At 37.4% G+C, this 23,944-nt stretch overlaps 3 protein-coding genes across 3 annotated transcripts; 1 reads left to right on the forward strand and 2 right to left on the reverse strand.

The window, feature by feature from the left end:
- Nucleotides 1-89: 89 nt before the first annotated feature.
- LOC145222818 (neo-calmodulin-like) lies at nt 90-2,098 on the reverse strand. Its single transcript, XM_080089033.1, has 2 exons — nt 1,605-2,098; nt 90-675 (listed from the first exon to the last, which is right to left on the reverse strand). Exons 1-2 carry the CDS (start codon nt 1,914-1,916, stop codon nt 499-501), a joined length of 489 nt encoding a protein of 162 aa, XP_079945159.1. The 5' UTR covers nt 1,917-2,098; the 3' UTR covers nt 90-498.
- A 4,247-nt stretch (nt 2,099-6,345) lies between these two features.
- Nucleotides 6,346-15,303, forward strand: LOC145222231 (uncharacterized). The gene is made up of 16 exons (XM_080088304.1): nt 6,346-6,629; nt 6,724-6,855; nt 6,958-7,047; nt 7,552-7,715; nt 7,789-7,915; nt 8,275-8,401; nt 8,952-9,130; nt 9,278-9,421; nt 9,925-9,999; nt 10,391-11,337; nt 11,786-11,916; nt 12,741-12,823; nt 13,306-13,410; nt 13,499-13,631; nt 13,885-14,025; nt 14,103-15,303. Exons 1-16 carry the CDS (start codon nt 6,578-6,580, stop codon nt 14,296-14,298), a joined length of 2,826 nt encoding a protein of 941 aa, XP_079944430.1. The 5' UTR covers nt 6,346-6,577; the 3' UTR covers nt 14,299-15,303.
- Nucleotides 15,304-15,343: 40 nt separating this feature from the next.
- Nucleotides 15,344-23,428, reverse strand: LOC145222238 (uncharacterized). Its single transcript, XM_080088319.1, has 7 exons — nt 19,882-23,428; nt 19,646-19,747; nt 19,150-19,224; nt 18,314-18,549; nt 17,933-18,094; nt 17,652-17,813; nt 15,344-15,546 (listed from the first exon to the last, which is right to left on the reverse strand). Exons 1-7 carry the CDS (start codon nt 20,924-20,926, stop codon nt 15,520-15,522), a joined length of 1,809 nt encoding a protein of 602 aa, XP_079944445.1. The 5' UTR covers nt 20,927-23,428; the 3' UTR covers nt 15,344-15,519.
- Nucleotides 23,429-23,944: the final 516 nt, after the last annotated feature.

Raw genomic sequence — 23,944 nt, forward strand, 5'->3', positions numbered from 1 at the left:
TTAATCGTTCGAAAACCAAATTAATTTGTCAAGGTACCACATTTTAAATCGTACCACCAGTAAAAGTAAGAAAATACTTAAACGACATATTGCGTAAACCCCGAAGGGTTAAACTGAATTGAAGTCACTAACTCAGGTTGATAAAACAAACGCGAAAAAATGGGTATTTGCGACTGCTGTTCGGGACAAACCATGTCAATCGTTGTTGTGAATTCGTACAAACGAAGCGTATATGTTGGTAAAGAGGTTTCATATTTTTATTTCATGACAATAACATAAAAAATAAAAAATAAATCATGAAAGCAGAAAAAACATGCACATTGATTTTAATACACTAAATAAAAATAAATTAAAAATATGTGACCAAAACACACGTCAACATATGTTAATACCAGACTGCATAAAAAAAGGCAAGCCCTTCGACCACCCGAAAGGGGAAGCGATTTGACCTTGTGCTGATTGAATTATCGACATTTTTTAACAAGAGCAGATGGATATTTACGTAGCAGTTATAGCGGCCAGAAACTCGTGAAAGTCGATAACCCCGTCGCCGTTGAGATCAACCTCGTTCATCATCTCGTCTAACTCCTCCTCACTCGGTTCACGTGACCACTTACACATGACGTCACGAAGGTCCTCCCGCGTGACGTATCCGCACCCGTGTCGGTCGAATAACTGTAAACAATTAAAAACATATTTTATATATAAAACTATAGTTTGTGTACTTTTTTGCACTCAGTGCTGAACATTTCGTTTTAAAATATAAGTTACTCATCAAGCGAACAAAAAGTTATCACTCATTAGCTTATCATATTGCACAAAAAATTACTAAATGTCAAAGAAAGACTTCAGTTTTTTTTTGCACAGACGCTGAATAAGATTGATAAGATGTACCTATCTTATTTTTTTGGCGGATCGATGGCATTTTATTTTCTAAAATAAACCGCAAGATAATTAATATTTTAATTCTTGATTAGTAATCAGACTGCGAATATACACAACGGACGGTGGCACGACTGCTTGTATAGCCTACAGGTTGCAGGATATTAAGCTCAAAATAGCAGATTTTACTGTGCAAAACTGATCTTCAACAATCTGCATTCTAGCACGAACAACTCGTTACGCTTGTATATTTTAAAACGGGCGTGAAGCGCCTGCCCTAATTATTGAACTTATTCAGTCGTGCTTCGAAAACCATTCACTGTTTATGCTTCGCCTCGGACCTAGAAATCAACCGTGAAAGTCGCCCTAAAATTTAACGGTTTACGGCATTAGATCACCCACGTCGACATGCATTTTGGTAATACAGTATTTTACAATTTTTGTACTGAACACTATATGTACTGAATGCTCATTATTCAATACATTTGAAACCACATTTGAATGCATAAAATATTAAAGAGATAATCCAGTAAAAGTAAATTTATTGCTGTAAAATATATCTAATTTTTTCAATCCATTTTTGAAGCGCAAGGTATGTTCAAATTTCTCCAACACTTCTGTAAAACAAGCCAAGAAAAGAATTTTTCGACACTTGACCACAATTAACCCACTGTTTAACAATTATTAGTAAACCTAGCCATTAAAATACTTTTTTTACTCACCTTGTAGGCACTTTTTATATCGTCGTCGCTCAATTCACCAGCGCAAATTTGCTCAACGAAAATTGAAAACTTGTCGTTGTCGATACCAAAGTTGTAGCTTGAATCCTCAACGCATTTGCAGCTGTCAGTTAAATCGGCGAGCTCCTTGCTTGTGATATGCATACCGAAATTACCCAACAAAGATCTTAAGTCTTCGTCTTCAATATGGCCTTTACCATTTTGATCGAACAATTGAAATACTCTTTCTAATTCCTTTTCTTCCCATTCCACCTTTATCTTAGGCGTGTATGGGCTTTGTGCGTTGATTTTCATACTTAATTATGGCTTAAAATGTTTAAATTTGCAGGTAAGGTGTCGAAGACGGTAGCGTTATTTCGCTCTCTTCTGCTGTCTGCTTTCACCGTTGTTCAAGGTGCAACAGATAAGCTCTCCTTGTTTACGGCCCTCTTATATATACCCCACTACCTACGTCAGCCCATAGCTTGCTGCCACTTAGCGAAAAAAATCGCAACCGATACGGAAGTTAAACGTTGAAATCAATAATTGCAATGAAATGTTTTCGAAATTTTTGGTGACGCACAACGCACATTTTTGGTGACGAATGTAGTAGCCAATGTATAGCCAGTGCGATACATTTGTAATCGGCCAATCGTAATAAGTGGCACTATTTGCCAGTCCATTAAACAATAAAATTGAAAAAATAGCTAACTGTTTGAACGGCGTACTTTGGACATAAGCTTAACACGTGAGTACATAGGTAACTGACGTACTTGCAGTTATGAAATTGTCTTTTTTGTAAGTTTTGTTGACGTCTTTCTGGTGTTTATTATCTCTTTTCCACGTCCACGATAAATGATATTACGTCAACCTGTAATGACATTGCAATTCCTCGATTTAAAATACTTTTCCGCTGTGCTGTTAGATATATATTACTCAAGAAAAAAAATCATGAGATAAGAAAATGTTTGCCATATAATAAGGTACTATCTATGTTGTTTTTAAGGTTTGTTTCTTTAACAATGACATTTGTGTTCATAAAAAGCCATTTAACCTATTCAATTGTATCAGCATTTCACGTCAACATTTGCATGCGTGGGAAAAGATGAAATAAAGCATGTTTTGTTTGTGTGTACTTTATTAAGAAATCGCTTTATTTCACCCAGTTTTTTTACCAACTTAAGCATGCAGATTTTGCTTGCAGATTAGTTCAAATTTCGCTAAACGTTTTTCACCCGATGGTAAAAAACGTATGTAACCCCTGTAATTACGCCGCTAAATCCAAAACGGAACCCGCACCACCGAAATTTAAAAGGTTCTTTGCTCATGCAGTTTCGCATATAGGCGCATATGACTTAAGTTAATTGGTTGGATGAATTAAAATTTTGTATTTACAGTGTGTGTGCACACACATGTGGTGACTGTGGTTCAATGCGTTTAAGTATCTTAGCTATATCAGACTCCACGGGCATATCAATTACTGCAAAGCGGTAACACATCTTTAGTCATTGCTAGCTAAATTTACAGCAATTACCACACTCATTTAAAATTATAAATTAGGATGTTGTCACGACCAAATATACTAAGCAACACACCATTAAAAGGACAAACACGCATTTTTAGTGTCAGTGACATAACGCTGTGCTTGGTCCAGGTGGTAGTCAGCAACGAAAACAACAAACCATGTTGCGTTATACGTCAAACGTAGCATGTTGTTCAACAGTTGTTGTGAGATCAACAAAACAGTGCACCTGGCACCTTCCCCGAAAACGGCCCAGGGGGCATATGCGACGATCGAACGTCACCGAAACCAAATCTGTTTCTAAACCGCAAAAGGTCTGCTCCGAAAACAGGACGTTAAGAATGTGACGCCCTGGACGTATTATTTGCTCTAAAACCAAACACTTGGGCTAAAAAAGTCTGCAATCATTTTTCCAGATATTAATAATCTGCCTCAAATTCGACCTATTTAGGTCTCGCAGGATACTTTTTTGCTTTTGTTTCGATCCCCACCCTGGTTCCCTGACACGAATGGTCAGAGAACCCCGTCGACTATAATACGACCAACGTTAAATATGACAACGTCCCCAATCGTGTTTACCGGCAGTGCACCATCCCCATTTTCTTGTGAGCCTATTTATGATGGCAGAACTACTTACACTGGAACTCAGCTAACGCCCGGTTTGGTAGGTGGCGCAACAGAGCAGAGGCGGTAATGGTGCTGACTCGGCAATTATTCTTGCCATAAACCCAAATTGCTGAGTCAGGACCATAAACGCCTATGCTCCGTTGCGCCACCTACCAGAAAATCCCAGACCGGGCGCAAGCCAAATTCCAGTGTTAGTAGCTCTACCATTTATGATGTATGCAAACAATGCTGCGCAATGGCGGTGTCGCGCATTTAGCCCAGGTACCAACGATTTCCATCACTTTTTTGCGTTTATTTTGTAAACATTCATTTACAGGTAAGCAGGAAAAATATGTTGTGTCTGGAATACAGTGTGTTGTGCCGCCAAACTGTCCTAAATATCAATGTTAAACTATATGGAAATCGCAACTAAACATTGCCTTTCGATTTAATAAAACGACAACGTTAATGAGCAGCTGCACAAAAATTGACGCAATCGACGATTTATATTTCTAGTGTAAACATTTTCAATTGGTCAATGTTATCCAGTCATGGGATTTATTTATTGCGTAACTTTTATTCCGTAAATGAAAACAAACGAAGTATTGGCAATCAGTTTCAATAATTTTATACCATGCAGGAAAATATCATAGAAAAGGAAATACTAGTCATCTAAGAAAACATACACACAATAATTCCATTGCCCGTAAAAAATGTTAAAATAGCGTATTTACAACACACATCAACATAAGTTGAAGCAAATTGCACAAAACAGACACGGAAGGCCTTCGCCCCCCACAAATAAAAACCGATTTGGCCTCTTGCTGATTAAATTATCGATGTTTTACCCAAGAGCAGGTGAATGTTTTCCGTAGCAATTACAGCTGCCAGAAACACGTGAAAGTCGACAAACCGGTCTACATTAATATCAACATCGTCCATCATTCTATTTTTTGGTCACAATCTATTTTCTCAACATTTTCACGTGACCACGTATACACATTCCTCCATCAAAGAACTCCCCCGTGACCAGTAGCCTACTTTTTTAGCCTTTTTAGAACATATAAGTTGGCAACATATACAAAAACCCTATTTCTATTAAACCATTGTTTTGTGTAGAAAAAAAAAATATTATTTACCAATTTGCAATACCTACATCATTTGATCTACACATGTGATTTTAACCCAAATTTTTCAAACAAGTTTTGTCCATGTTCTTTTTGCATCATTATTATCATATAAGTTATTTATAAAAAAAGTAACGGAAAAAATACTTTTAATTTATTTACTTGCTTTGACCTTGATATTGTCGTCCAAGGTTAGCCTATAGTTTTTAAAAACAAATTTTCCTAGAAAGCCTTGACAGTTGTATTACAGACAGTCAAACACTATAAATTAAAAAGCTATTTGCTACAAAGGTATAAAAAACAAATTGTTTTTCCCAGGGTGAACCGCTGGGTCACAGGATCAAATGGATCAATATACATAAATTTAAAGATGGCAAAATAATTATTTTATTGTAGCCTACTCACTGACGAACTTAAGAATGTGGTAGACGGGTGTGGCATTTTATTTCAAATTTAAAAAGGTCTTTGTGGCTCCCGTTGTTAGTTTTTTTCTGTGTAGAATTGGTCCGAATGGTTTTTACTGTGGTAAAGGTTGGAGACCTCTGATATATGTGCTTATTTTTTCAACGATAGTAAAAATATTGAGCTTAGCCTAATAAACTTAACTAAACGAAAGCCTAAACACAGAAAGTTAATTGACAAGGATCAGAGCACCGTATCAACGTTTTCTTTTGTCGTCGTCCGTGTGACTTCCGAATATTTCAAATTTATTCCGGAATATAAGTGTTTGGATCGCAAAAATGGTTAAGGCAGCGGTTCTCAAACTGGGATCCGCGGTCCTTTAGGGCAGTGGTCGCTGGTCGGCAACCACTGGTCCACGGCCCGGTGCCAGTCCGTGAGGAGTTTGTTTCCGGGCCGCATAAAAGTTGCTCAAGGTTCACAAAGTTGTAATAATTGTTATTAGTTTTTAGTACTGATTATTTGTGGTTTTTAAAGGCCGGTCCGTGATATAAAATTTTAGTTTCAAACCGGTCCGCAGTGCAAAAAAGGTTGCCGACCCCTGCTTTAGGGTATTTGCGGGGACCGCGAAAAGGTGCAAGTAATTCTATATTTATATTTGGCGTCAGTTTGTGCCACTAAATAAGTTTAAATCAAAGTGAAAGCGATGAACCACCGTCTCCATTGCTAAACAATAGGCTTTGCATGACAACCAACAAAAATGCAATTGTTCGTGCACAATTGTAATGCTTTTGTCTTGTCTGTGATGTCAGATTTGGATCATTGTTATACGCGATTTTGCATAACTAGTTAAAATCCTGCAATCAACTTTCGTTTTTCTAAAATACACATTCAGACTTAAGGTCCGCGAGCCCTCGAAATAATGGCAAAGGGACCGTTTAGAAAAAGTATCGAAAATGAAAAACTGGGTTATCGCAACCGAGACAAATTTTGTCAGGGATTGTGTATCATAAAATATGGCAACCCTAACTCATACGCCACCATAAATATGCGTGATGATATACGCAGCGATTTATTGGTAGATACTTAACCGGACTCCAGTGCCGCTAGTTTTTGGTGTTAAAAGTATCTACCGCGATTATTGAGTCGCGTACGACAACTATTCCTTAAAAAAGCAGCACGCAGTTCGATTTCGGAAAATTGTTCCAATTTTTGTTGTTTCCAAGTTTACTGTTTAATTGTGACGTAAGAAAACGTAGTACATTTGGGCTTCAATTGGGAATTCGCCGAATGTTATTATTGTCCACATTAAATCCTAACAAATGGAAAAACGTCAACGATCACAAAAACGGGAGCATCAAGCTGAAAGAAGAGGTATTTTGTTTAAAAAAAGAAGTTAATTGGTGCTAAGATGACAGAGTGATGAACTATTTTTTATGTCTGTTTTTAAAAACTGTTTTGAAAACAGGCCATACGAAAGGTAGAATAACTCCACGTCCAAAAAGCTCAAATCATTCCAAAATAATTGCAGTAGTGGTTGGTTTGGCATTAATTGGTGGTGGAGGCACTGGTGTGGTTGTTTACTTTACATCAAACAGTGGTAAGTTAATGTGTCTCTCTTGTAATAAAGGCATAGGTGTTTGTGTCAAGGTTTATTGTTTACAAAAAAAAACTGTCAACTACCACTTACTTCCCTTTTAAGATTCGTTTCTTCCTGATGACATTTGTGCTCAACTAAAAAGTGGTGTTTTTGTGGAAAATGTAACAGCATTCGATGTCAACATTTGCATGGGTAAGTGAAAAAGACAATATTCATTGGGGCTCATGATAAGTATGGCTTATTTTGTTTCATTCATATTGCCTTATTTTTTACTTTACTACTATGTTGCAGTTGGGTTTTTGTAAAAAAAATTCAGCACGTGAATATAGAATATGTTGTCCCCTGTTCTGATGGCAATCACATGCAAACTGTTCCAATTTTATTTTATTTAATCATTGTTCCCAAATTTAAACCATCCTAGTGAGCCATTGGAGTGAAAGGTGAGATTTTACAGTGATACAGTTGTCAAGAACAAAAAATAGTACGTTCTCCAAACTGATAAATTTTATCCAACCCAGACAAGAATACAGTGGTATGCCTATGATCGAATTGACAGTTAAATATTAAAGCAAGTTCTTAAATAATAAAAAATCATTTACCAGATTCTGTACAGAACTTTATTTAGGTTCAGCCTGGAACTTAGGTTTTTGCAATGTTTCACCGTCACCATCATAGTATATATACCTGTTTTTTTAGAGAATGAATGTCCCTTTGATGTTTCCGTTTGCTCACAACCATGTCCATTTGGATACCACACCGGAGAGCACGGTTTTTGTCCAGAAAGTTGTGAATGTGCTCAAAAAGGACATTTTGAGGCAGATATTATGTTTGATGAACCAGATGTACCAAGATTATTAAAGGTTTTTTTTCGTTGTGACCCAAATCTGATTTCTGTTTTCTTTTTAGAGAAATAACAATGTTTTTTTTAAGTAGACTTATGGAATAATTGAACCTGGTGATGACTTTTCTTTGTTTTCAAGCAATGCTGATGCCAGCAGTAAACTTTGGGAAAAAGAACCAAATGGAAGACTCAAAATAGCCTATGATTTCGGCTTTATTAGTATGTGGTTGTGTTTGTTGGATAATTTTTTTATTCATAAATTATGTAACGATTTTGGCAACTGTTTTCATATTGATTGTTTAGTAAACTGTTTTTGGACCCATACCAATGCATGTATAGTGTGTCAAAAACTATTTTGAGGCAATATCTTACTTGTGAAGGAAAACTGATATTTTACTCCAAACTGTAAATTTTTATATTAAACATTGTTTGATATGAAAATATAAAAAAAGTAAACAAAAAAGCGTGCAGTGTCTCGAGAGATATAACCTATCTTTTGTTCAAACGGTTTATTTTACCTTTACTATTATTGCTAATTATATGCTATAATGTGTTATAGTACAGATTGTTTGTTTTAGGTGAAAGGGTCAAAACTATGGCTAAGACAGTGTTCAAGGCATTCAGCGAAAAAACTTGTATTGATTTTGTTCCAAAAACTGGAAATGATAAACAATCTATAATATTCATTACCAACAGGGGTTGTATGTGAGTGAAATCGACTGTATATATATATATAATTTCTGTGTTTGAAATAAAGATTATGAACCTACACACAAAATAAATCACCTCACCTGCAGTGGATGAAATGTCATGTAACTTTCACATTGTAACTTGCCTTGATGTAATTATGTTTGCCCCTGGGCATTCAGCATCATAGACATTCGGTTTTACTAGAACGCAAGGTGGTGAAATTAAAATTGAAACAGAACTGATTTGAAATTAAACTAAATTGATTGCAATGTCACTAAAGGGAGGGTTGCTATCTCTAAGATAACCTTTGTTTGCAACACATTTACATTGTTTGCAATAATGATCATTGATAAAAAAATTATCTTGCTTTTCTCAAGATTTTACAATTTTAACTGCACAAACTAACCAAAATATTCACGGTGGCCACCACTTGGCTTGAAAACCCTGGTGGCCGCCCATCGCCTACTTGGCGCCTGTGTTGAGCATAAATTTAACAAGGCTTAACCAACATTAGCCTGGAATAAGGATTATAAACATGACCAAAAGAATAAACAATCCTTTTTAGGTCTTTTGTTGGTAAAGTTTCAGCTGATTATAAGCCCCAAGAAGTTGATTTGGCAAACCAATGTTATTCATTTGGTACTGTTTCCCATGAATTGCTTCACTTCTTGGGATTTCAGCACGAACATGCTCATCCTCTAAGAGATGACTATATAACCGTTTTTTTGGAAAATGTTAGAAAGGGTAAGTTGTGACAAAACTACAATTAGTTTTAAAAGCAACAAGGTAAAAAGCTATCTGATTTCAAAATTATGAGAGAAATAGCATAGCATTTTTGAACTGTTCTTATGCTATATAGTGGCCAATCTTATGTTATATGAAACTTTGTAGACAAATTACACAATTTTCAAAAAATAAAGCGTGGGAATGAGCGGGATCTGGGTCAAGAATATGACAAGAGATCTTGTCTACATTACAATGGCTATGCATTCAGTAAAGGTCGTGAATACAAAGTAATCGTGGACAAGGCAACAGGTATGAAATATTATAATGATGTTCATAAGGTACTACATTATTTGTTGGCTCTGTTTTTTATCCTGAATGTATAGCAACATCATCTTGTTCATTACATGTTGTTAGAACTATTTTACTAACTTACAGGGTAAATTGAGTAGTACTGACAAGAGATGAACTACCCCAAAGTGTCTTGTGCTACCTGCTAAGTTATTTACATGCAATTAATAGCCTTAATAACTAATTTCATTCATTGTTTGAAATCATATTGTAAAATGCCAAGTAATAAAATGGGAAACAGTTAAATGTAGAACATATAAACTTTGTGTAGTGTAGAGTATAATGTAATTACCACTGCATTAGGTGGTCCATGTAAAAAATAATAATTTTTGGCACATTTGTTGGACAGCCACCCTTCTAGTTGCACAATGTAGTTTTGTTTGTTACAGTGAATAAGTTTTTTTTACCAACAGTTAAATTGTTCACAGAGTGATTAATTGGATGCAATAGATTATTTTATTCAGATAAAGTAATCCGTTCTCAACGCTCGGAAATGACAGAATCAGATATAGCGGAAGTCAATGCTCTTTACTGCTCCGGTAATTAGTTTCCCAATTCTAAACAAGAAACCTGTTGTTTTTAAAATATGTGTAATTTTCAGTCTTTTTTCTGTTTACTGTAAGCATTGTCAGTAATTGTTTAACAGATACAAATATTGTTGGATTAAACTATTTGATAAAGTTATGGTGGATAGCCATCGACTTTGTATGACTCTGTAGCTTCTGTAAAAATACTTGTTTGCTCAGAGAAAAGATCATTAAGAAACACCAACCCAACTTTTTAGGGAGCAAATAAAATTTGTCCAAACATTTGTCTTGTGAATGGGGGCTGACAAATTTTATTCAAGCTACAGCTTTATGGTTTGCATTAAAATATTTATAGTAATATTTCTGTTAGTGGTTTTTAGCTTTTGCCATCATTTTTCCACAGGATCAAGTGGAACAACAGGATCTTCTGGGAGCTCCACAACTGGCACTGGATCTTCTGGGGGCTCAACGACTGGCACTGGGTCTTCTGGGGGCTCAACAACTGGCACTGGGTCTTTGGGAGGCTCAACAACTGGCACTGGGTCTTCTGGGGGCTCAACAACTGGCACTGGGTCTTTGGGGGGCTCCACTGGTTATGGGTACAAAGGCAGTACAGGATCAACAGGTTATACAGGGTCAACCAGTTATGGTTACAAAGGCTCTACAGGTTACACTGGGTCAACCAGTTATGGGTACAAAGGCAGTACAGGATCAACAGGTTATACAGGGTCAACCAGTTATGGTTACAAAGGCTCTACAGGTTACACTGGGTCAACCAGTTATGGGTACAAAGGCTCTACAGGTTACACTGGGTCAACTAGTTATGGTTACAAAGGCTCTACAGGTTACACCGGGTCAACCAGCTATGGCTACAAAGGCAGTACAGGGTCAACCAGTTATGGATATAAAGGATCTACTGGATACACTGGGTCAACCAGTTATGGGTACAAAGGCTCTACAGGTTACACTGGGTCAACCAGCTATGGCTACAAAGGCAGCACATGGTCAACAGGTTATACAGGGTCAACCAGTTCTGGTTACAAAGGCAGCACATGGTCAACAGGTTATACAGGGTCAACCAGTTATGGTTACAAAGGCAGCACATGGTCAACAGGTTATACAGGGTCAACCAGTTACGGTTATAAAGGCAGCACATGGTCAACTGGCAATACGGGATCAAGTAGTTATAGTTACAAGGGCTACACTGGATCGACAGGATATTCATACGGAAACTATCTTAACTATTATCGCAAAGCTAGTACTTGGGGTTCCTGGGGTCAATGGAGCGCCTGTTGGAAAACTTGTGGCTCAGCAGGAACAAAGAGGAGATACAGAGTTTGTAGTGGGCAGGTCTGTTGGCAGCATATTCATAGTGGATGGGTCTACCAGGTTGACAACACGATGGGCTAAGAAAAATCCCTCGTTTTTAAAAGGTTGCTGCGATTCAAAACACCGAACTTATTTTTGTTACAGGTTTCTCAAAACGTTGCTCACCAAAAACTTAGGTAGAAAGATATTCCTGTGGTTTTGATTATTGTGAAATTTGGACTCTAGCCCTGATTGTCTTTAGATAATCGGTCAATCCCAACACTTACAGTTGACCCATCCTTAAAAGTTAATACTTTGTGGAACTGTGATGTTGTACTTATATGATGTAACGAAATATTAAAAGGTTGTTGAATGGCATAAAACCTTCAATAGTGTGCAGTCGCATTACGACAGTAACGTCACCACTTCCTGACAACTATTCTGATGACTCTTACGTAAGATTGACTAAAACTTATTTTGATGTGTTTAGAATTGTGTGGGACAGTCGTATCAGACCGTGTCCTGCCCATCGGTCAGTCCTTGTCCGGTATCTGTTCAATGGTCGCAGTGGGCAAGTTTTGGATCATGTTCAAAAACTTGTGGGGGCGGTTGGCTATTAAGGTGGGATTTACTGTTATCTACATTTGCTCACGAGGTACTTGTTTGTTACTGGCCTACATCTTTAGTGACCCAACAAACAATAGCGCATTGCTGCCTTAAAATGTAAACATTATGCATGTTGTGAAATAAGACAGATACGAACCAAGGCGAAAAAAACACACTTATGAACAAACAATTATTTAGCAAGACTTATTGCCACTTCGGTCCTGGTGTCGTTTACCACCATAATTTCATTGAAGGCTCTTTACTACAACCTTCGCTTTGGCGTTTCCGTTAGGCGGTTTATTGTGTAAGTTTTAAAACCAATATATAGTGTAACTAGGAAAATGGCACCTCGTGGATTTCAAATGGAAGGCGGAGAGGAAATATTTTGGAATATCACTGGTCCAACTAAACTAAAAAAAAAACAAGTGGTTCCCAAACTGGGGTCCATGGCCCAGTACTGGGCCACCAAGACATTTTTAATGGGCCACAGAGCCATTTGAACAGATTCAACTGTTTTGTTATACTGTAGATATTATTCGCTTTGTTTCGAAAAACATAATATTTGCAAAGAATTCCGAATCTTGTAGCCAAATTTCAGGAGTGTATCTCATTAAAAATAAATTGCTAGAAAATTTCGCATGTTTTTGAGTTATTATTTTCTGTTTGTGCCCAAATTTACACCACGTGGTGAACCACGAATCGCTATTAAATAGACATTTGGGCCACAGACCAAAAAAGTTTGGGAACCCCTGGTCTAAACCAAAGATGCATGATTGGTTTGTTTAGCATTACACTTTTTACCATATCTACAGTGTTGGTTTTGTTTGTATTTTTGTCAGAACGCGGTACTGTCCTGTGTTAGGAAAGTGTGGATTGGGCAAACAATATACAGCAACGTTTTGCAACTCACAAGCTTGTGATGGTACGTTTGATGGTTTCGTTAAAGTAACAGTGTATAATTCAGTTTTGTTTCGGTTTCTGAAACTTTTGTTGTTGTAAACCTTCGTAAATTTTAATGTCCGGATGTTTTTTTTAATGCAGATCAGGTATGTTTGATGAAGGAAATCGGCATATTAAGAAAACCTGTGGTTGTGAAATTTTCACGTAGTTAGGCGTGAAATACTGGCATTATACACCCTTTAAAATACTTTAGTTGCTTATTTGTAAGGATGCGCAACATGCGATTTGCTACTATTAGGCCCAACATTAGTTCAACTTGCTGTGTTACGGGACTAAAATGTTTGCGAAATTTGAGCCCACGGACCTGTTTGAGTTGCACAACTCCACGTTATCGTAATTTGTGGCAGTTCGCACAGATATGTAAAACCAATTTCGGGGCCACAAAGTTCTCAACAGATTATAATTCTGTGCGCAGGTAAACTGACTTTCTCTTGAATACTTTAGGGTTATCTAGTTGGTACTCGCGATATTCCGGTAAACCTTGCTACAGTTGCTCTGGTGATGACCCTTCTGCACATCGCGATGATGAGAGATTAGCAAATTCCCCAGGTATAACATTTGTGAGTAGTCAACTGAACTTTTTAATCAGTTTGTAATAGAGTCGGGTCGATTAAGGTGTAGTGTGTTGACTTTTTAGCTTTCTTCAGCGAAACGAAGCTCACATTTCCGTCGATTTGTCCTAATACCATTAAAAACACATGGCTGGTCGGTGATTTCAATGGAGATGAAATTTCAGACATTATGTGTGGACCAACTGATGGCGGAAACATGTATGTATTGCTCACGGTAATAAATATAGAAAACCTCGATGAATCCGGATCTTCGCCTAATCTGGACAATTCTTTTGAGCCAAAGTGATCCAGGTTATGTGAGGTTTGCTGTACCAGCAACACTTCGACCTTGACAGGTTTCGCAGCCCTCACCCAACAACTGTTAAAAATCCCTCTCCTGTGGTTTGAAAAATGCTTCTTCTTTTTTTGATGCCTAAATGAAAATTCACAACATTTTGTTTCTAATTTAAAGGAAAGTTGTACTAAACACCTACTTCGGTCTACCACCAAATGTCACTTTTGAAGCGCTGACACAAGATTGCAATGATGCGACCAAAATGTCTGCAGACTTTGATGGCGATGGCTACAATGATATTTTGTGCAAAGACGAAAGGTTTGACTTAAGTTCGTTATTAAAACAATTAACCTAATATTTTAAGCTGCAAAAGTTTTAAAGTCTTTGTATTTCAGTGAAGTTGTCATTAAATTACAAAAGGAATTTCAATTTGTTGCGGGATTCGACTTCACCTCAAGATTTTGCGTTGCTTCCGATGATAAAATGAACGTTATTGATTCAAACGGAGACGGAAAGAGCGACATCATGTGTTGGCACCAACGAAAGGCATTAAATGGTTTCGAAGTTCAACTGGGAAATTTTCTTTTGTGAATAAATTTGTAAAATAAAGTTTAAAAATTTAAAGACTTAAAAAAAAGGCAGCAACGCACAATTTCAAAAAGTTTCGCTGGTAGATTTAATTTTGTTATTTAAAAAAATCCATTCTAGCGGTACAATGGCTACAAACAGAATTTCGGTGATTGTTGCAAGAGCGGGTAAAGCTACAAACACTGAGCTTTGGCTGGGGCCCGGTCTGGGAATTTCTGGTAGGTGGCGCAACGGAGCATAGGCGTTTATGGTGCGCACCGGGCCCCAGCCAAAGTTCAGTGTTAGTAGTTCTACCGCAAGAGTGTTTGTGAACGTTGTTGTATTCGAATGCGTTCGTGGCCGTGATTTGGCCGACGACCCAGCCACCAACCAAACCGCTAAAATTAACGTCAGAACGGAAAAATATGGTACCCGACAAACCTGACATCGAATTTGTTAGCTAGGTGGGCTATGGTGCAATCAGCGATATCCCAAACCCAATGCATCCTATGCAGATTTTGTGGTCGATAAAACCATTTAGTGTTTACCATCCGGTGATTGCAATCGTTTTTGTTCCCGAGCAGGTCACTAGCCTCTACTGCCCAATGAAGCCAACTTCTTTTTAGCCAGATTAAAAAAGTTGCACTATTAGGCCTATATCCTTATCCAGATGCTCGATAACGCCTCCATGACCAAATGGGACAAAATTTCGCAGATTTGTATGTAGGATAAAGCAATTAAGAAGAGTTTCGAGGTACGAATCTAAAAGTTAAACCGAATAGCACAAGTCGCTTTATTCGTGTTGACAAACTTTACACTCGTTTACATGCTTTTGTTTTGCAAAAAAAAATCAAATCACCTGCACAATAAAAAAAAAACGCTTGCAAGGTCTAAACGTAATCGTTATGTTGTTGTAAATTTATAAGTAACTTACTGAAATCTTTCGTTTTGATAGTTTTACTTTGCAGAAAAGAAAAAGCAGAATTGGATTCTGTATTATGTAATGGGTATAAATATTCTGGAATTGTACAGGCCTGCTATTCACAATTGCCGATCTCCAGTCTAGCGGTAGGCTGCTACAGTAGTTTATTTTTCTTTTGTAGAAAATAAGTAAAAGTCAATCTTTAAACCACACTTCTAGGGCACAAACATTGCACAAAATGTAACAGAAGCAAAGAGCAAATGCTGCAAAAAACACAATGTTGATGAAAAGTATAAGAAATCTTCGGTTTTCGTTCGTAGTTATTAATCGATTCCCTCAATTCTTGAAAGCTAAAACAAAAAAGTTATCTGTTTCTGCGTGTGGTATAACTAGATCAAAACGAAATTGTTTTGTTATAAATGATCCATGAATTTGAAATGTGTTTTAGCTTTAGACCAGGCCTGCACACCATACGGCCCGCAAGAAGATTCGAATATATTTGGTTCATAACTACGAATTTTATGATAAGTAATTGCATGTGTTTGTTGTGATCACACTTTTTATTATTAATGTTAGTATTAGCGAAAACACATTAGAAGCTTTGTTGTAGGCCTATTGTTTCCGCACAACAGGTGAGTGTCTGGGTTGATCTGTTGCGGATATGTGACAAGTATAGTCTATTGCAGTGTTTCCCAACCTATGGGTCGCGACCCAAAGTTGGGTCGCCTGACAATTCTGTTGGGTCGCCTGTTTTTGTGGCAATAAAAGCATCTACTCCTTGCTTCGCTTCGTAGCGTTATTTTATTATTTCCCTAGGCTATAAATTGTTGCCCAATAATAATTTCATGACAATTTGGCGTGGTAGTGGTTAATTCTGATTGTGACGTTATAATGTTTGTGTGAGATCACTGTTAAGCGTTGTCTGGCTGATAATGCTTTGAGCCAGCTCTAAGTTGGTTAAAAATAAACGAATATTATTCGTAATAGTAAGAAATAGTAAGAATGTATGTTTATGGGTCGCAAGAATCCACAAAACCAAATTTTGAGAAGTATTTGGGTCGCGACAAAAAAAGGTTGGGAACCACTGGCCTATTGTATTTATTCAATTAAGCAGCGACTAAGGTTTTTTAAACCTGAAGTTTGTGCGGCTTTTTTTTAATTCATACCGATATTATATATACACCCCTGCTTTTTGATTGTAGATTTTATAAGTTAACATATCTTCTGCTGGGTAGGCTACAGTTATTTGCTTAACAAACAAATATGGACAAAAAATTTCTCTACGTACGAAATAAAGTAAGTGTTATGAAACAATAGTAACTAACATCATCGCTTGTGGCGGCTTACAATCGGGGGCGGCTTACATTTTTTAACACATCAACATGCGGATGTGGCTTATAGGGCTAGGCTACACCTTAAGGCCCTTTTTGTTTGTTTGTTTGTTTGTTTGTTTGTTTGTTTGTTTGTTTGTTTGTTTGTTTGTTTGTTTGTTTGTTTGTTTGTTTGTTTGTTTGTTTGTTTGTTTGTTTGTTTGTTTGTTTGTTTGTTTGTTTGTTTGTTTGTTTGTTTGTTTGTTTGTTTGTTTGTTTCATTCATTTTTATCCTCGGTGGGCGGGCAACGCCTGAATGCGTTATGCTCACAATGAGTCCGCCGTCGAGCTGCCTGTTTTATTGGAAGTCCGATGATCATTTTTTATTTGATTTTTTCGATTTTAGGCAGTTGGTGACTTCAATTTAGTTCAACCCATTGGAAACCACTGGGTTGGAGCAATGCCGCTTAAGTTTCTTGCTCAGGGAAACACAAGCGACCGAGATGGGATTAGAACCAACGAATTTGTGATCACAAGGCGTTTGCGCTAACCACTCGGCCAACTTGGCGGCAAGGGCGGCATACACAAATATATATGCGGTAGCTTAATTTACGGGTCAGCATTTGTCACCGTCAAAGATATCTCAAATTCCAAGGTCGCATTATAAATAATAAAGGAGGTAGCCCAACCGCTTGTCATGTAGGTTCAGGTTTAGTCTACTTTTGATTTTTGAGGGGTTTAGGTTTTAAAATATGTATATTTTCGGGATAGAATTGGGTCCAAATCGTTTTTTAAACCGGTTTAAAATTAACCCAGGACGAATCCCGATCAAGGTATTTTATGACTTATTTCTTATACCAATCAGGCGCACTGTATCATTCGGCCAGGTTTTCTGTCCACCGCAAAAAAATGTTGACGTTGCACTGCATGATACGTTGTGGCTGTTATCTCACGTATCTTCAGTACGTTGTTCAACCCCGACTCGGGTTTTAAAAAAATGTAATTTAGCCTAAGGTTTTATAAATGTTAGCATGCGGCCCGCGCCCGATACCAAGATTTTTTTGGTTTTCACGGCCTTGTACCGTTTTAAGTTGTGCAGGCATGCTTCAAAAAAGTTTAATTATTTAATAAACAAACAATCATACTGGAAGTCCCAAATTCTTGAGTTCGTCACGTAAAACCTGTTTTCCTCCATCAGAAATCTCGCAATCCCATACCCACAAGCTCTTTACTTTAATTAAACAACTTGTAATAAATCTGATGCCATCATCACCGAATCCATTTCCACTTAGAGCAAGATTCTCCATCTGTGCAAATTAAGTGAAGTGATTTTGTAGCATGAGTCAACAGAACAAATAAAATGTTGTTTTACACTTTGTTTGTGAAGATATTTTTTGTTTGGTTTCGTTTTATCCACAAAACGTACCGGGACTTCCAAATTTCTGATTTCTTCGCATAACACTCTCAAAGTTGGCGCCGAAATTGAACATCTCCACAGCCCCAACTCCCTTACGTTTCTCAAACAGCCACAAATAACATTCATCTCTTTAACTCCAAACTCGTTCCAGCTTAGAAGAAGAAATTCCATCTGGGAAAATTTATCGACTTTTTTAGCAAACGGTAGGGTGCAAAGCAAAAAATATTTGTTATACCATGTACATTTTTTTAATAAACCAGTGCGTGCTTATTTTTATGACTCGTCAAGTGGTTTAATTACTAAAAATATAAAATGTCCGTTTTCTTATATCCCTAGTGCGAACCAAAAAATTTAACATTCTCAAATCAAAACTTTGTATTACGCATAAACCTTGTGTTCCATTCTGCTAATTCCTTCACAAATAACTTTCAGTAAGTCCAAGTTCAGGTCACAGCTGGCAAGATTAAGCTTCTTAACTGGTCGATTTAACTTTGGAAGAATTTCAGCCAAAGCATGAGCGGTATAGGATGAAACTGGGGTGGAGCTGAAATCCAAATTCACCGGAATAAACTTCGCAAGGAAGTTCTTCTCGTGATCGGAGCATTCTTGTATGTCGGTAAGCAGATCTAACGAAACCACAGTATAATTTCATGCAAGAAAGAAATGTTTAAACGACATTCTTATAATGCAGATACTGCCAGAAAATACGATTTTATTGTCATTTGTTCATTGTTGTTGCGAAAATATGACCACAAAGAAACTTCAAACCAAATATCTTATATTTGATGTAAAAGATCACTGGTAAACACATATCACTGGTAAACACTTGAACCACAACAAAATCCACATGCATATGGTCTGGCTGTGCAACATAAAACCCATGTTTCAAACAGCTACTGTTTTCACGGAACCCTTTCGTTGCCACAAGGGCTGCGCAATCTGTTTTTGCTATTTGTTGGCGAATAATGGTCGATGGCGTGTTTAGCCAGTATAAAAAATCTTGCGTTTGGACACTTAAGTCTATTAAGGCTAGTTGAAAAAGGTGGATATGAACCAAAAAGTTATTTTGACCAGCTACGGAAACAAACCATCTGGCAAAAAATGTTTGTTTATGACACTTAAATAGACTTCACGTCCCAAAATCAAAGTTCTACGTTAAACATAAACATTCATGTCGTTATAAAGGTTATAGTTATTTTAGTGTAAGGTAAATACCAAGCACTTACCTACCAACTGGTAATGAGACACCACCCGTTTTTGGGCAAACTTGATAATATGTTTGCGAAAAGTTTCAGTCTTGTCTAAAATGCAAAACATGTGTTTTTACGCAATTTGCAGTGTTTGTTTAACGCAGTGTTGATTCAAGCATTATATGGTAGGTGGAAAAAAATATTCTCCTAAAAAATAACAAAAGAAAAAATGACTAAATGAAAAAAATCAAATTCCTTCCCCTATATACCTCAAAGTATAGATAGACACCGACAAATTAAACAAATACCATTTAGGATGGTGGTCGTACTCGTAGATCGTCTACAAGGCCCCGCTTCCGTTTACAAACTACATGCAAAACAAAAGAGTATAATTCCTTTCCGGAATTAAACCATGCTGTGATATGGCGTCTGGGAGTTCTACTCTACACAATGCATTCCGATCTGTACGGGGATTTGTTTTACAATGCGATTTACTTTATTCCAGGTACTTTTACTCATTTACTGCATTAACCTGATGAGACGTCGGTTTTGCAAAATGGCTGCAGAAATCTTCTACACATCGTCAGGAGACACTGGTCATTGATTTGGTTAGTTGCTGCGAATTCTTCGTCAGCTGAAAACAAGGAAATTCAACTTAAACTAGTTGTTGAAACTTGCACACCACTTTGTGCAAACACACGACAAATGTGTACACTTTGTTCTGTTTACTTAAAAAAATGAGAATGAAAATAAAATTGTGTTATTGACCTTCGTTGTAATCTCCGAGCATGAGTCCACACATGAATCGTCGAACCATTGCCCAATGGCTTTTGTGGACGACCTGGTGGACGATGTTGTTGAACTCCGAAGTGGGCATTATCAAAGAAATATAAAAAGCTGCAAACATCTCCTGTAACATTTGATGCACAAAGTAGAAAATTGCCCGGTCACCCTCAAAGAGCCTTGGGCATAAGGCAACTTTTATGACAAAATCTTGGACGTTTACATCCGTCAGACCAACCCTCACTAAATTGATGTTTGTAAACACAACGGTTTGATCAACCATGCCGTAGCAAGCCATTTTACCGAGCGGTTCAACAAGCTTGCTGAACAGTAAACCTTGTTTGTGGACTGAGTTTTCTAATCGAAGCAAGACTTGTTTAAACACCTTGGTTGTTGTGTTAATTTGTTCTGCATCGCCATGCAGACAGCCGTAGGTCACAAACTGTAAAAGTAATGGATTGTGACAAAGTTGAATCAACTGTGGCGCATTAGTGTGTAATATTTTCCATGTTTTCTTCGCTTCTACCCCAGCAAAAGCATAAAACAATTCTCGCATGCCATCTTTTGGGAGATCACCCACAACAACTGTGACTTTTGGACGAAAAGCTGAAGGAAGAGAAAGAATAGAATGTGGCCGAGAAGTAAAAATGAGCAGAGAGCTGCCGAAAAAATTTTTGCAGCACAAATTCGCCACAAGCTGTCGAATCGGCATTGGGGTTTCATACGACACATTGGGTTGATTTTCGTTGTCCAGTAACCAAACACTTTGATCGTAGCCATCAAATATTAAAACACATTTCTCCTGATTTTTTAACATCCATGCAAATGCCTTATCCCTAGTAGGCTTGTCGACATCTTTAAATGGAAAATCAATCAAAAGCTGTTGAAGAGTTAAAACTGAATTATAGCTCAAGTCCATGAATTTCAAAAAAATCACAAAAAACTCTTTGGACTTTGCCAATTTTTTGGCCAGTGTGGTCTTTCCACAGCCTGGCGGGCCAATTAGAGCCAGAAATCCTATGCCTATCATGGTTGAGAGTAAATTTTTAAAGTGGATAATTTTGGAAAAATTGAACTTTTTGGTGTTTTTTTCTTGTGTCGATGGATTAAAAGACTCCCGTATGGGCGGGTCTTTTAATTTGAAGATGTCACTCTCAGATAAATTCTGATAAACTTCCGGAAGCGCTGATTCGTTTACAGCAAAATCACGAGTTTTTTAGACTGGAACTGATTAATTGTATCTGCAGCTTCTTTTAATTCTTCCTCTGTGTATAAACAACAACGTGCGGGTGAGACTTTAAATGTGTTGTCGTGAGCTTGTTATTATTCATTATAATATTTAAAAATTCTTAAAGAAACGCTTTACGTCTTTCCAAAATGTGTGCGTTTTAAAATCCAGTCACGAATTGTATGTCGTGATACAACTAAAATGGATTTTATTCCTGTGATACCAGCGATTTGAAAAAGTTGGGACGTGAATGTGGTATATGTTGCTGCTTAAGTTTAGAGTGGGTGTTTTGCGTTGAAATGTAATGCGTATTGTATTTTGTTGAGTTTAGCATACAAATGTACAATACTGTGTACAATTATGACATAACATTGCGTCACAATATAATTGCGCATAAGTTAGATGGAACCGTCTTATTAGTTAAATGTGACGGTTCTGTTTATTGGAACAGCACTAAACCCCGAGAAACATGGGCGCCAGCAGAAAACTATGCAAGGGAGGAATTTTTAAACATACATACACACGTTGATAAATTACTTATATCAAGAAATAAATTCTAGGCATAAATTAAATGTAGTACAATTGCGTCGCCCAAAACCTTACTTAAACGATTCACGATGTCAAGCATCTGCGCCCATAGCGCATTCATTAGGTGCCCATCTGTATGTTAGATAAGCAACTTAAGGGCAGGGGTATAAAAACAACGTCAAAAACAGGCATCGTTACAATAGTAGTTTAGACTAGGGGTCCGCAAATAGTGGGTCGCGAGACCTTCCAGTCTTGTTAGCGAAATATTTCAAAATTTCCCATGAATATAAGCATCGCATCTACAGTATTAATGAACTTCGGCTTTTTTCAACCTTTTAATTATTATTGAATTGTTACATACGACTACGTAACTGTTACATACAGCCTACAACGCAATTTAAGTGCGCCTGTGCAAGCAGTCATGCGTTTTCTGTACTCTATTGCAGGGCTTCCCAAACTTTTTTGATCGCGACCCCTTCTAATCTCTTTAAATTTTCCGCGACCCTTCACGAATAATATGATAAACAATGCGAAAAAAACGTTTGTTGTATTTATTGAAACGTCGAATTCGAGCGAAAACTAAAAACAACCTACCGGTACTCGGAGTCTACTACTTTACACGTTCAAACACCGATAACTTTTACGTGCTTTAGCCTTAGTTTCTGACAGATTGTTTTGCAAATGGGCACTTGTCACAATTTCTTCGTGTGGTTTGAACGTTTGCTGTGCGTCGAGAACATACGCACGTTCGTAAAGGACGATTTACCGAATCGGCAAGTTTCACAAGATTTAGGTTTTAAGTAATTTGTTGGGGCGGAAAATAAAGTAAAAGCAATACAAGTTTCAAATCGTGTATTGTTGACGCCTAAACTGAGCTCACCTTGAACCAAGTTTAGGCCGTTGCAGTGCTTTGAAAACAGATATTTAACACTGCTTGAAAATCGGAAATTTATTGCATATTTTTTATCAGAGAAAGTTATTGCGCCAAACAATGCTTAAACGTTTGTAACTCTATATATCATGTTTATGCTGCATTAAAATGCCTGGGTATTTTAAAACAATTGCAATTGTTGCGTTTCAACCGACGTCTGTTCGATCAATAGCGTCAGTACAAGCGCGTTTGCGCTTGGCTGAAAACGTTTTAAAACCGACGTAACTTGAACAAAGATGCGATTTTGACGTTATACAAAGATAAAGGCCGGGGGTGTGCGGCACCCTCACACCCCCATACTCCGCGCCAGTGTATTGATTACTTTTTGCAGAAATTGGTACAGCTCTCTGCGACCCCTTCCGGGGTCGCGACCCCCAGTTGGGGAAGCCCTGAGTTAGACTACCTCTAAAGTCGATCTTGATTCAAAAAAGGTTGGGCACCTCTGATCTATACTGTCATAAACTGCGTTTTCAGGTTACCAAAATATTATAGATTTGGGATAAAAGTTGAACTCCGTGACAATTGCGCAGGATTATTAAATATACTTTCTTTGCACAAATGTTCATACCATGGCGCACTTTGATACAAATGATGTTGTTGCACATAGCTGTACATCACGTCAGCGTAGATATTTGCATGGGTAAGCTTGTCTGTCCAATTGGTTGAATCGATAAACTTAAATTTCGGGTTCTATTCCGGCTTTTACAACTTTTTGTTTGGGGTGCAAAATATAGGACCCACTTACAAAACCACACGAGGAAAGCGGTGAAACTTTTTACTTGATATCGTAGCTAAACAAGTAGGAGTGCTTGCTTTGGCTGATAAAAAGTCATTTGAACCGAATAACTAACCTGATTGAGTAACTGGTGCATGGGACAATGGTTGATCAGCCTCGATGCTGCTAGGTTGCGGAGGCTGATGATATTGAATAACATCGCCAATATGTACAGTCTTAAAACACAAATTCAAAGATTGAGTGTAGTCTATATTCGTTAATTGAAAAGCCTAAAAAACTAATTTAAATGAAAACTACGCTGCTAAAGGATTTCTAGCACAATGATAAATGCAGAAGTCCAGTCAATAAAATAAGTAACCTAATAGGCTATAAATCATCCAAACATTTTGTGGTGACATTATTGTGTGTGTAAGTACAACACACTTTACCTCGATGTTGTCAACATGTCCAAAGTGATATGTTGAGCTCAATTCATCGTTTCTTTCTGTCGACATTGTGACTTTCACAAATTTTTCAGGTGATATATGTACAAATAGGCCAGTTTTCTTGACCTGTACCAAAACGTTTCAAAGTTTTATGATCACTGCAAGCTTAGTTTCGCTTGTTTGAGTTTTTTTATGAAAAT

Source organism: Phallusia mammillata, chromosome 1 (assembly GCF_965637545.1).
Source record: "Phallusia mammillata chromosome 1, kaPhaMamm4.hap1.1, whole genome shotgun sequence".
Taxonomy (NCBI): domain Eukaryota; kingdom Metazoa; phylum Chordata; class Ascidiacea; order Phlebobranchia; family Ascidiidae; genus Phallusia; species Phallusia mammillata.